Genomic DNA, 13,725 nt, shown 5'->3' with positions numbered 1-13,725 from the left:
TGCGAACATGAAAGAACATACTAGCTCAGACCAGAGGTCCAGAAAGCCCAGTCCTGGCAGTGGTCAGCAACATATGCTGAGGGAGATAAGAGACAGGCACTCCTTTTTCTGGCACATCCTCCCAGTTCCTGGCAGCTTTAGTGATTTAGGGACTTCCTGATGGCACTGGTCAGGCCTCCGGAAAAGACGTAAATCTATATGGCTGGAGTCCATCCCTGGGCTTCTTCCAGACAGGCTTGTGCTTGTGAGTCACAAATAAAAAGAAGTACTTGTGTATACAAAAACTAATTTATGTTAGAGAACATAGTACATGAAATATTATAAATAAATAGTGCTGTGTGTGCAAGGACTTTGCGTATTTAGTTCATTTCTGTGGTCTCCTTAGAAATATACAGTGAGGCAAATTATTCCTACTCTGATGGCAATTTTTCATGTACGTATTACATATTTCCCACAGCTTCTCTACTATGTTTTGTAAATAAATGTACTTGAAGGTGTCTTTGTTAAGTGTGCATCTGAATTTGGACTCACATCAATGTTATAAGGAAAATATTTTTACCCTTTTTGACACAGGTCATCACCAATATTCAGAGCCTTATAGGTTGCTCCCTACAAGGAGTAGGTTTTAAAGAATACCTACAACCTCCTGTTTCTCAGAATTCCAGAGAAATTTAACAGGAGCTGGGTTCCACTCTGACCATATCAGTCTCCAGTCTGTTTTCCAGGTTTGTGCTGCCAGTATTTTCCTGACCCCTTGGATTCTCTGTTTCTTTCTGCCCATCCCTGTAGCATTATTGGGCTGAATTTGCACAGCTCTCCCTCTCTCTCAGTTCCTTTATGGCAGTATCATGACTCCTCTGAGTTTCTGTTCCAGCCAGTCTGTCCTGTGCCTGAAAGAGCCTAACTGCTGCTCACTGTTTCCCCAATGAAGGACGCTTCTTGCACCTACCAGCCTCAGAAAGGTTTCCTTCAGTCTGACAGCACGACAAATATTCTCTTGATCTGGGGTAATACAGGGAGTGTCCCACAGGGTTCATGTGTGTATGGACCAAGTCTTTAAGAACATAGTTTCTAAAAAGAGATGAATTGGACAAAGGAAACTGTATCACGGTGAGAGCCAGGCTGGTCCTGGCTGGCTGAGAGGGGACCCAACAGCAGTTTGGAAGTGCCAAGAGGGGAAGGTGATGGGTCCAAACTCTCCTGTCAAGTGGCAGGTGGTAATAAGGCAGGGGACACTGGCCACAGCTTTGGAGCTTCAAGCTGGACACTGAGAAAAGCTTTTTCATTCGAAGGTGGTGCAGCATGGGAAGAGGCTGCTCGAAGTACTGAGGAAGTCTCCAGCCTTTGGGGTCTGCAAAACTCAGATGAATAAAACCACAGATAGCCTAGTCTGGTTTTGTCAGCAGTTGCTGCTCTGGGCAAAAGGTCCAACTGTGCAGCCACAGCGGTCCCTTCCAGCCATCCTCTCTGTGGATCTGTACCCAGCTGAATCATGATGAGAATTTCGTAAAGCTTGATAAAATAAAAAATAACTTAATCTGTCATTCTTCTGCAAGTCATTTTCTACTGCTGGCAAATGTGCTTCGAGACGGGATATTTCTAGTCAGTGGGACTGGAGGGCAGCATATGCAGCCTACACAGCCTTTCTGCTTCTCAATGAGAGCATGAAGGGGACTGCCCCAGCAGCTCCTTCTCATCAGTGGCTGGTATGATGAGTCAGAGCTTTTCTTGTTTAAACCAAACTATTTTCCAGTTGTTTCTCAAACCATGCTTAAATAAAGGGAAAATGAAACTACTGCTTTCTCCCTGTGCTGTTTTCTATGTGCTGTAGTGTAGTGATGTGGTTCGAAGTAGCAAATCCACTTGTTTGCAGTCCCCAGCCGGGTACTAAGAAATGAACTGTTTCTGAGACTGGAAGCACATAAACTTTGTAGACATGTGTTTATTCTTAGGTAGGCACAGTCATTTTAGACCAGAGACTTAGCGATACAGAACAGATTCATACCATGACAGGCATTGACCTAAATAGCGTTGTGCTGGTGCTGCAAAGGCAAAAGGGTCTCAAGTAATGACTGGGGTCTGCATGTCTTCAATGGCAATATCTATTTGAGCTGTGCATGTTAACCACTCTAGAAAGTCTTAACTACTGGCAAATAATTTTCCTTTTTTTATGTGTGTATAAACCACTTAGCTTTTATTTAGATGAGATCAAAATGTTCAGAAACTATCTTGCTTTTTTTTATATGTTTTGCAGGAAAATTAGAAAATTACACATTTGTATCACGCATGCTTCTGAACTGATATCATTGTGAATCTGTTATGAATTAGCTGCGAAGTTGATGGTTTCCAGAGTGGTTGCTTACCCAATGTGAATATAGTTCACAGTGCTCCCCCACACACACACTGAAATCTTTACCAGTTGTTGCTATTTTCAAAGCAGGAGCTGGAGTCTTCATTCAGCACCGTGCTGTTGGCCAGGCAGCTGGAGAGGATGCAGACTGGGTGGCTAAATTCCCAAAAACCCTTTCTGAGCAGACTCTCTGCCTGGTGTTTTGAAGACACTGTGGGCTGCATTTATAGGAATTCACCCAAATAAGGGAAAATAGTCACCAATTTTGGTTCTTTAGTTCTTCACATCTTTTCTTTGTACGTGTTCTATGCTGTGCCCTGTAGTCTCCATCTTACATTTTTGAGAATGTCTTACATTATTGAGAATGTGATACTGCTAAAACACAGAAATGCAGGGGAGGCAGTCTCTGCCCTTACCTGTCTTTTGCCCTTTTTGGAGGCAGAGCTCAGGAGGTGTGCTGCCTGGAAGGTTTCTGTTGGCTGTTATGTTTATGGTAAGATCCATTGTGAATCACAAAGATAAGTTAAATTAAACATGAATAATATTGAGATGTTTTTGGACTGATTATTCTTCAAAATGTGGTACTTCTTAAAGCTTTAAAATGAGTATCAGTACTAAAGAGTGTGAGTGCTTTTTCTTGGTTTTGCATATTTCACAACAAACTTTATTGCTGGAAAACATTTTTATGTAAGCATTTAATTATATTTTTCTTTATTCAGCAAGTTTTCAGCATAAGCTCCTATTTGTATTACCATTCTCCTTATTAGTTTCCTCATTTTTACTGTGTCTTTCAAACTTCATTGAAATTTGTATTATTTAGTCTCTGTGGGTGTGGGTCTGATCCCTCAGACTTTCTGCTAACCAGCTCCTGTTGACTTTGGTGGGAACTCTCTCTAGAGACTTTCAGAAACCAGACATATAATTGAATCCATCTACTCCTTCATGAAAAACTCCTGTCCAGTGCTCAGTCATTATGAAAACTTCTCAAAACAAATTGAGTAAAAGAAGAAACAGAGCTGAAAGAGACCACCCAAAGTACTAGAACCAAAATAAGCATTATACCTCTCCTTTTCCTTTATTCCAGAACTTGCATCCATATTCCATGTCTTGGAAGAAGAAAGAAGACCACAGTTATTAATAATTGTCAGAGATCTTCTATAATAACTTTTTAATTGTCAGAAATAGATGTCTGTAAAATTCTTCTCTGGAGCAGTCTTCCCCGTGCTAAGAAAGGCAAAGGGCTGTCCTTTTTGCAGTGCTGATCTACAGTAATTTGGTCTTAATCTGTTTTAACAAAATGGTCACATTGAAGTAGAACTTGCTGTTGTCAATGTTAGATTGTTCCCACATGTTTTAACATCTGCTTGGTGTGTGAAGCCAAAGTTTCTCCTTTTCCTGGAGGCATTCAGAGCCATTTACTTCATAAGGCAATGTCAGGATGAATGACAGGAAATTAAGGTTGAATTATTTAGCTTTGGAAAAGCGTACAGAACAATACATTACTGAAGAATGGCCAGTTGAAGAAGCTAAACAAAAATAACTGCAGGTAGTCTCAGCTGTTGCCTTTGTACTTGGCCGCAACTTCCCATTTATAGAGAAGGTGAAGATGCCAGTTCTGAGCAGAAACATTGCAGCTTGGTCAAGTATCTATTGTGCAGTTTTTGATACAGATAACAGAACTTTGATAACATAGCAACTGCAGGGCTTTGATTACAGTGGGAGTTTGTCAGAGAAGTCTTTAAAACAGCCAAGAGGAAATTTTGGCAACAGCAGTGTCACACAAACATGGGGTTTAAATAGTCCGAAGTTGTCAGTGATTTATCTTTATGAGTTCTGTTCAGCAGCAAACATGGAAGCTCAGTGGCTCTTTCCCATGGAACTGAGTGCAAATGTGATTGGCCTTCCAGGCACAAATCTGAAATACTGTGAGGGCACTGAAAGACTATAAACCACTGGTTCCTACTAGTTTTGACGAGCAGTTAAACTACCCTTGCCATTTATTGTGGTCATACACTACCATCAAGCTGAAAACTGCAGAATCTGAAACAATTTGATTGTTTTCAGGAAAATTCCTTTCTAATGCCTGCAAAGCTATTGATTGCTTAACTCATTGCACAAAAAACATATAATGGAGAAAGGAGGGATGGGGAGAGCTGATGAAAAAATATTGAACCAAATTTTAGCTAAATAGCTTGCAGCAGAATTGTGTGTGCTGTTAATCAGATTACTGCCACAGAGCATGGTGGTCAGGGAGGTGATGTTTGGAGGAATACCTCCTTAGAGCTGACTGTTTCTCCTGCACCTCAAACCTCTCCTAGCTTGGCTGTTGCTGCACTGTGTTTTACTCTGTCTGCTGCTGCCAAGACCGGTGTTTTTGACAGCATCGGTATGGTTTTCCTGAGAGGTCTTGGCTCTCCCCCAGCCAACTGCGTGCCCATACAAGTCAAACCACACAGATCTTTGCTGTTCTTTTGTCTTTCTCTGTGCAGAATCTACTCTTCACCTCTGGGGAAATGGGGGGCTTGTGTTCTTCTGCTGCTTAATGCAGAAGTACTGGTGCATCCATAAAAAATGGCAGAAATAAAGGTAAGCTTGTGTTTTTGTCTGGCCAGTGATTCAGGTCATGTTTTTATTTAAATAGTAGGCTATCCTGAATCTGATTTTTTTTTTCTTTTTTGAGTATCAGCCACACAGTGATAGTCCTAGCTCTTAAACAGAGACTGAAAATCCCATCCTGCTTAGGGGCAAAGCAATTTGAGCAAATTTATATTGCACTTTCAAAACAAATTGAATTTTCATTTACATTTGGCTGCTCCATTCACTGCTGTGTTCTTCTGCCATAGTACTGACTTATTTATAAATCATCACCTGCTATACTTTGGGGTGAGACAGTTAATTTGGTTGATAAAAAGATGTATTTTTGGAGACCTGGATGGCAACATGAGAAAATAGACTACTTCAAATATAATCATCCCTGGAATGGAAAATAGAGTACAGAATGAATATGATGAAGCAGCACCTTTGAGGAGAAAAAAGTCTGCTTTCCAGGCTGGAGAGAGCTCACTGTTCTTGAAGGGGATGCTTTTCCCATTGGAAAGCATTTCACAGTCTGAGTTTTTCTCTTGGGTCTTTCACCTGTATTTCTGTGTTAGATAAATTACTTGCATAATCTCAAGAATACTGGGGGGATGTGGGGGGTGTGTGTGTGGTTTTGTTGATTTATTGTGTTTTGGTTTTTTTCTTTGGGGATGAGGTTGTTGTTATGGTGTCAAGGGCAGTGTATCATTGTGGACTCTTGGATTTCCAAATCCAGGGCAAGAAAAATTCCATGTGAATTACCACTTGCCATTTTTAATTTGGCATTTGCCATTTTTCATTTTGCAGTGTTAACATTTTGTGAGTTAATACCCTGCAAAAGCATTAGAAAAATACAAAGAATGATGACTGGATGTGAATAATTTTAGACCTTCCCTCTAATAGTTGGTTCTCATGGAACACTGTTGATTTCTTACACTGATTTATATCTGTGTGTGTATATATATATACATGCATAGTATTTTTCGGAGTGATACTGATATAAGCTATACATGGTGATTAAACACAGTTTTTACTTGTTCCCAGCAATAATATTCTTTTCAAACTGTTAAAAAATCACGTTGTCTGTCGCTCGTGTTCTGTGGAGTAGGTTGAGCTGTTTCAAGGAGAGGAAAAATAAACTTGGATGACATCAGTCTGAGGCAGCTCACAGTGTAACCAGTAAAGAGTGCTATCAGCATCGCTGCATGGTAAAAGAAACCTGAACAGATAACCTCAGGAGCATTTATAGTGCCCAGGTCCATTCGCTTCTGTTGATCAGGGCTTGTAATGAGCGAGTGCTCTGTGTGCATCCATTCTTATTTATTAAAATGCTTTTTTCCTTTAATATCTACTTACACTTTTCTGTGCTCATTTAATTATGTAGACTCTGATGTGAATCTGAGTAGAGGATGTTTCCATGTTAAAAGATTAGTGATATGGCGATGTCTGTTAACAATTGCAAAAATCATACAGGACTGCATTAATATTATTATGGCTGAAATGTGGCAGTGGCAATGGCATATTGTACAAAAATAGATTTCAGTTGTGGTGTATTGATGGTGCTTCTATAATTAATTTCCATCGACTTTTGCAAGGGCTTAGTCAAGCCCAAGGAAATTTTAACTTTATCTTAGAAAAGCTCTTTATAAATGCTGGTATTTTGGGAATGGATCTGACAGGTGGTGCGTACAGTTCCCTATACAGTTCTCTCCTGGTTTTTTTTTTTTTTGCTGTTGTATGGTGAGATAATGAACAGCTTTCCTTTTCCTTTTATTGAAAATACAGGGATCTTTCATGTAGTAGGATTTAGAAAGGTAAGGTGTGATACGTCAGGAAATCCCACTCTGGGACTACCCGTCATTACAGCAGTTGCTGGAAATTACTGAAATAGGCACATAGGAAAAGTTACAAAAATTCAGTGAATTCTGATGTCAGAAATGATAATTTTAAGAACAGGAATCACAGTTAGGTTTGGCTTTTTACAGCACATATCAGAGAGCTTTAAAGATGGAGAGGTTGGACTCTTTAGCTGTTTACCTTCAGAGGGGAAATCAGCTCATTTATTTGCTGTCACATATTGGGGGAAAATATTTTTTTTTCTTCCACTTCTAGATTTCTTACAATGTTTCATTGTAAGTTTGTCACTCCTTCATTTACAGCCCTGAGACTGTGCACAAGGAGTGATAAATGTAACAGTGCTTTTGTCTTCGCTCAGTATTTTCTTTGGAAGTTTTTTTGCAAGCGGGGGGGGGTGATAAACTAATTGTACAGACGAAAAAAACCTGGGATATATTCCAGAAAAAAAAAGGCAATGGTTGACTGAAACTGATGGGCGGTGTGCTCTGAAAGATAACACTCAGCTAAAAGAATTGAAGACAAAATATATAGAACCATTAATTCAGTGTCAGTGTTTTATATGAAGTAGCATAAGAGGTTAATAAGAGGTTATTTTCAGATTCACCTTCCTGTATGCTTTTTACTCTCACCATTACGTATACAAACCCTGTGATTTAAAGCATTTCATATTTACTTTTAGTTGAATTTTATGTTTCCTGGCAGGATAAAAACCCCCAAACAAACAAAACCAGCTTCTTGCTATCAAGCAAGTGAACGTATAGAGATTGGAAGACTGTTCTGAAGTGGCACAATGGCATTCCAGCCTTTGTGATAAGTGATTTGTGACTGTTAAGAAAATATAAACAACTAGCTTATACGGTTTGTAAGCAGTGAGAAATCAATCCAGATGTTACAAATCATAAAGCCATACTTCTCACAGATGGCCATTCTGCATTGTTGAGAGGCAATTCTGTGATGTACTGCCTTGCTTTTTTTCGGGTGGGAGTGAAGAGCCACACATCTGAGATGCAAACAGAGCACGCTATGTATAAAAGTGAATTATTTTAATATGAATACAGGCATGAAACCCATATTTTTGCTTTCAGATTTAACAAATCAAGTAGAGACAATTGGACTGAAGCTGCAGAAAGTAACAGCCGAGATGGACCACTACAAAAAGCTGTTAATGTAAGATTTCCATTTGCTTAATTGTTTTGCCACAGCACGTAAAGCTGTAACAGACCACTTTTTTTCAGAGATCGCTGCTCGTCATGATGATTTAAGAAGGTTATGACCAACAGAGAAGATAGCTTATCTTCCTATTAAATGGTCTGTATTTCTAACCACCTGACTGAGCACATCTGTCTTTGGAAGCAGGGCTTTCTTCCTCCAGCTCTGTTTAATGATGCAGCAAAGAGGAAGGTTAAGCAAGCTCAATCCAACACTTCATTTAACACAAAATTGTAGGATATGTTTTGTGAAATACTCATAACTTCAGGCCTAAAAATATGTGTGGAAAGTAATGTTTCACACTAGAATTTTGGGATGGAGGGAAGTGTGCAGTGAAACCAATCAGACATTTTAGTATTTAGTCAATGACTATGATTTCCTTTTTTTATTCATACCCCCCCACACCCTCAGGGTAAACTTGCTGTGACTTTTTTCTATTTACCAGTGTGCTATTGTCATTTGTAATTTTACTATAGTGTGCCTATACTTTCAAGTAGAGTATGTAAAGCCTAAATGAATAGAGCAAAAATAGAGAGTAATTGAATACTTGTCAGAGCTAACTGAAGTGTGATGACTGAGGAGAGAGCACTCAACTCACATAGAGTGGAAAACTCAACTTACTCTGCTTTCAGCCCACCTGAAAGGAGCAGTGCCCGCAGTAGTGACTGCAGCAGTCCATACTGATTTTAGATGCTGCTACTGCTGCCCACAGAGTAAGGGAAGAGCAAAAATGAATCCTCTGTCAAAACCCGAGGAAATAGGAAAAAAGATACACCTCTTCTTGTGGTGTTATTGTGATGTTGCACACTGTTCTGGGTTACTGTTTCAATGGCCAAGCAATGAAGTTGCTGCATTCCTTTCAGTCTGGGAACTGCACTGGGGACCCAAAATCGGGCCACATGACCTCCAGAGTCCTATCCAGACTCAGTAGTGCTCAGTGGGAACCATGTTGTCACCTCTAAAAGTTGCAGGACCCAGGACTGCATGCTTTCCTGTATTTCAAATCCTTGTTGCTTGCTTGTAGCATGGAAAATAATTCAGAAACAGCAGGACTTCATAATTCACTACTGACAATAAAAATTATTGTTTCAAACATTAAACTCAAGACTAATGAGCTACTACTGCCAATCTTGAGACCAGCTATCATCGGTCTTTTTGTGTGTCTTCCTGAAATTTAAACAAGGATTCATTCTTTCATGATGTGTACTTTCTGGTTTTGGTCCCTATGGTCAGAGGGTCTGACCGTAATGAAGTTGCAAATATTTGGAATGCTTAGCAACAAAGTATTTTAACGATAATAGAAATATTGAGTATGAGAAAAAGATTTCATGAACACAGTTAAATAAACAGTAAAGGGTTTCCAAATGTAATATTAAAATTTCAATTTAATATGGGTACAATTTAATAAAATAACATATTATATATCTGTTTAAATGTAAATATGAAGCTTAACCATGGTTATTAATTGGTGAAATGATGACATAGTGACAAGGAATGTTCAGAGTTTCCAGCCCTCTTACTCATTTGTTGTTTGTTCATTTTTATTTATATCTAGCAACGGTGATAAGAGTTTCAAGCAAGATCTCACTTCCTTATTTGAAGCATTAAACTTGCTGTGATCCTAGGTTAGGCTGAGATTATCTTGGAAGTGTAACTTCCAATTCCTTAAAAATGTTAGCTAGAACTGAAAGAACTTTTTGTTTCTTGTTTGCCTTTTAACTGAAATAGAAAATGCAAGTTATATCATACATCAATAAATGATGTTCAGGTTGCTGCATGACTAAAGACTATCATTTCTTTAGACAATGCATATTTTTTAATGTTTTAGGGTGAAATCAACAGAACTTGATGTCTGTCAAAATGAACTGAAAAAAATTAAATACGAAAATGGAATTTCTGAGTCAAGGTAAATGCTGAAATTATATTTCATAACATACGTTTTTGAGCAGTGAGAACAAAACTTTTATTATTTTAGTGCAGTTTTTACACACTTTTTCCCCAATTTTTGTGTTCAAGTCCCTAGATTTAGCTTCATAAAGAATACATAGGTTTTTGTCTAATATTTTATTTTCCAGGTTCAAATTACTTCTGTATTTAGTTTCTGTCTGTAAATAAGAATATAGTAACTACAATGCTGATAGTTTATTATTTTATCTGTAGGCTTACAAAAGAGCTCAAGGAAAAGGAGGAATCTTTTCTAATTTGCCAACAAGTATGCAAACATTTACAGGAAGAAATGGCTGAGAAAGATAGGAAAGAAGAAGATCTGAAAAGAAGAACTGGTCGGTTAGAAAGTGAGCTGGAAGCCGTTAAAGCTCTTCTTAGACAAACAGAGGAAGAGGTAGCGATGTTGAAACAAGAAAGGTAATCAGATTGGAGTCACCATGGGTAATCTGGGACTCTTTTTGGAAATCTGTTAAAAATAGAGCATTCCTCCTCTGGCAGATCCTGAACCTCTCTCACGGTTACCAAAAGGACAGAGGTTCTGTAAAGTACTGAAGTGGTTCATGCCGGTCAGGCTGCAGGAGAAGCGGCAGAATGAGAAGGATGGCTCTGGCACTAGGGAGGCTGGGAGGGACCTGCTGCTCCCAGTCTTGTGGTGCCTTGCCTGTGTGCTCTGGGCAGTCCTGCCCTGCCTCTGCTCTCTCTCATCTCCTGATCTTTAAAAGCCTTGGCAGCCCTGACCTCATATCCATAATAATACGGAATTTTGGAATTCATTAGGAGGATTTTTTAAAACTATTACAGTATAGAGAAAACTTGAATGAAAAAAAAAAAAGAAATTAAAAAAAAAAAAAAAAAAGAGGAGGTGAAGGACGGGAAAGCCTTGCTTTTTGGTCCAGGGCTTCAGCTTAAGCTTAATCAAAACACCCCTTTATTGCAGTCGTTCTAGTTGCTATTTGTTACGTAAGGCTTGTAGAGCAAGAGTCCCAGGTAGTTTAAATTACTGTAACTTACATTATTAGCAAGTTGCAAACCATAACAATGCTGTAAATATTAGTATATCCCAGGTTATTGGATATGGGCTAATATTTGGTAAGTGTACAGACTTCCCACCAGTATAGTAATATTTGGAAGGTTCTCAGATATCAATGAAGCTGCCATTTCACAGAATCACAGAATCCCAAGGGTTGGAAGGGACCTCAAAAGATCATCTAGTCCCTGTAATTACTTTTCAGAAGTGGAAAACAAAGCAGTGAGCTTCTGAGGATTGTCTTGGCACAGTGTCTAGTTTGAGTGCCTTTGTTTTAGACATCTGCACTTAGGAGCCTAAATCCATATTTTTTAATTGCTTTGAGTGTGATCTCTATACCCAGTTTTATGTCTGATAACCACAGACTTGTTTTTACCATTTGAAAGTATCCTGCTACTAAATTTTCAGTTACTGGTAAATTAGCTTGTCTTTTGTTGGCAAAAGAGAAAGTGCTGTCCCTGCTTAAGACATAGCAGTACATTATGTGTTTTGTGTACAATGAAGTGGCTTTTGGAGAAGATAAGCATTTTCTGAGAGGGGTGTACACCAAGAGGCATTAAGGTACTTTCATATTTAAAGAGTTTGAACATTCCCTGTACTTCAGTACCTGCATGAAAAGATATTACATGTTAATTTAAGAGTATTTCCCTTCTACTTAAACCACAGATACATGAGTTGTTCCAGTCAGTACATTGCTAATAGTCTAAGTTACAAGAATTTAAACTCTCACGGGCTTTTGCTCTACAAGTCTAGCATAACAAAATGTAACTCTTAACAATAGAAAACACTTTGTGGTTTTCATTCAAAACCTATCACTTTTTTATAATTAATGATAGTAATAGTTTGGGTTTGTTAAATACAACATCTTCTGTTCTGAATATCATAGCAGTTTTTCAGTGTCCTTCAAAATTTGACTTGAGAAATACTAAAACTACTCGAGGTTTAAATATGTGTGTGTGTAAGAAAGATCAACTATAGCATTTTCTATAAAGTGTAAAATTCATAAGGCATGTGATGGCATTATGCAGATGCTAAGTAGTGATTACTGCTGTGCCTCTGGGCTCCAGGCAGGGTTCCTGGGCTTATTGCACAGAATACTAAACAAAGAGGAAAAGACAAGCCTTTGCCACAAAGGACTTAATTGCAAGAAAATGGCATACCACCAATCTGTGCAGAGCACATATTTACATATGAGTTTTTGTGGTTTCTAGGGAGTTAATGCTGATTTCTCATCAGAACAGAATGGAGCAGCTGCAGGTAGCATTAAGACAGAAGATGCGGAATGAAGATAACTGGAGGGAGAAGGTAATACTGGATGTGCAGTTTTGATTTCTTTTTTCTTTTTTCCAGTTGTAGTCAGCTGTCACAAATGAGTACAGGAAGCCAAATAGCTGTCTCCACAAGTGCAAGCATGTCAATAGTATTCTTTGTACAAGAGGTTTTAATGGGTGATCTTTCTACATAGATTGGAACTGAATGTGAAAGGTATTTAGTATGTTTAGTATGTATGTTTACAGACTTGGCAGATGTTCCGGTCTGATGAGGTCTGATCTGCAAATTCCCAGGTTTCAGGGTATTTGTGAAGTGTCTGTGTTAAGAGTGCAGTCCCTCTGATCTTCCAGCTCTGTCCTTTCCCTGTGTGCTCTGCAGGAGAGGGTGCAAGAGGGAAAGCCCAGCCTCATGGGCTGTTGTCCTGCAGAAGCTCTGAGGAGGTGTGTGGAGCAGTCTGGGTTACAAATTCTGAACCACAGTTGTGCATGGGAATCACATCGGTGTCTGGATTTGTTTCCTGACACACCTGGAAGAGAAGTGTAGGAAAGGATGTATTTAATACTGAAGTAAGGTTCCCAATAAAACAAGGTTTGGCATTGTTGACATGATGGAAAGAACACAGGGCCTTCCTTCTTGCATCTTAGGTGAACTGAAATGCAGTATTGCTATTTTTAAAACAAATTTATAAAATAAATAATAAACAGATGAACAAAAATGTCCTTTCGTTAGAAAACATGTATTTGCAAACCAAAGCAGAGCTTAACAAATAAGCTGTGGTAGCACAGTAATTGTGGAGCTATCAGGAGCTGTCAAATAGCAAAAGGCAATGGAGTTGTTAACCATACAGCTGATGAGGAAGGGAAGAGGTGTGTGTGTAACCCTGCCTGGTACTTAGGGCAGCTGCTATGCAGGATATGTGTTGATGCCATCCCTTAAATGATTCTATCATTCGTGGCAATAGGCAAGTGAAGCAGTAAAATGACAGTTTTGCCCTTTCAAAGTTCTCTGTGAACAAAAACTTTGTTGCTGTTTTGCTATGAACCTGTAGTTCCCACTGGTGTCTCGACAAGTCCCCACATGTACAGAGAGGAAAATGACAGCCCCAATCTCATCTAGCTTGGAATCTGAAGTACCTGGAGCAAGTGTTGCTGTCAGCCCAGGGGCACAGAGGTGCAACCTGGGTTTTGAGGTACGTGTGCCCTTCCAAGCAGTCTCCCTGCCGAGTGGTTGAGAGGCACCTTGTTCTACCTGATCTGGCAGGCTCTGCATGCTCACAGGCTGAGCAAACAACTCTGAGGTAGATGGGTATTGGATTGGTGGGTGTGTGGTTGATTACAGCATGGGAGCCTCAGCAGAAGTTAGGTAGCGCTATCAGCTGTGATGGGGGCATGGGGAGGAAGCTAAAGAGCGCAGTGGGTAGGTGGAGGAGCATGGTTAGACTGGGAAATTGGGCAGGGGGAAGTGGTAGCAGAAAGATGGCACTTGG

The 13,725-nt window shown here is 39.4% G+C and overlaps 1 protein-coding gene across 1 annotated transcript in view; it reads left to right on the top strand.

The window, feature by feature from the left end:
• LEKR1 (leucine, glutamate and lysine rich 1) overlaps positions 1-13,725 on the top strand; it is a 57,156-nt gene that overhangs the window by 35,887 nt on the left and 7,544 nt on the right. Inside the window, exons 8-12 of the mRNA XM_065674707.1 lie at positions 7,870-7,951; positions 9,822-9,899; positions 10,154-10,357; positions 12,179-12,272; positions 13,288-13,428. Coding sequence (XP_065530779.1) covers positions 7,870-7,951; positions 9,822-9,899; positions 10,154-10,357; positions 12,179-12,272; positions 13,288-13,428 — 599 coding nt within the window. The remainder of the gene's footprint in view (positions 1-7,869; positions 7,952-9,821; positions 9,900-10,153; positions 10,358-12,178; positions 12,273-13,287; positions 13,429-13,725) is intronic.

Source organism: Lathamus discolor, chromosome 3, assembly GCF_037157495.1.
Source record: "Lathamus discolor isolate bLatDis1 chromosome 3, bLatDis1.hap1, whole genome shotgun sequence".
Taxonomy (NCBI): Eukaryota; Metazoa; Chordata; class Aves; order Psittaciformes; family Psittacidae; genus Lathamus; species Lathamus discolor.
Note: the sequence above shows the minus strand (reverse complement) of the source record. Positions and strands in the feature narration are given on the sequence as shown.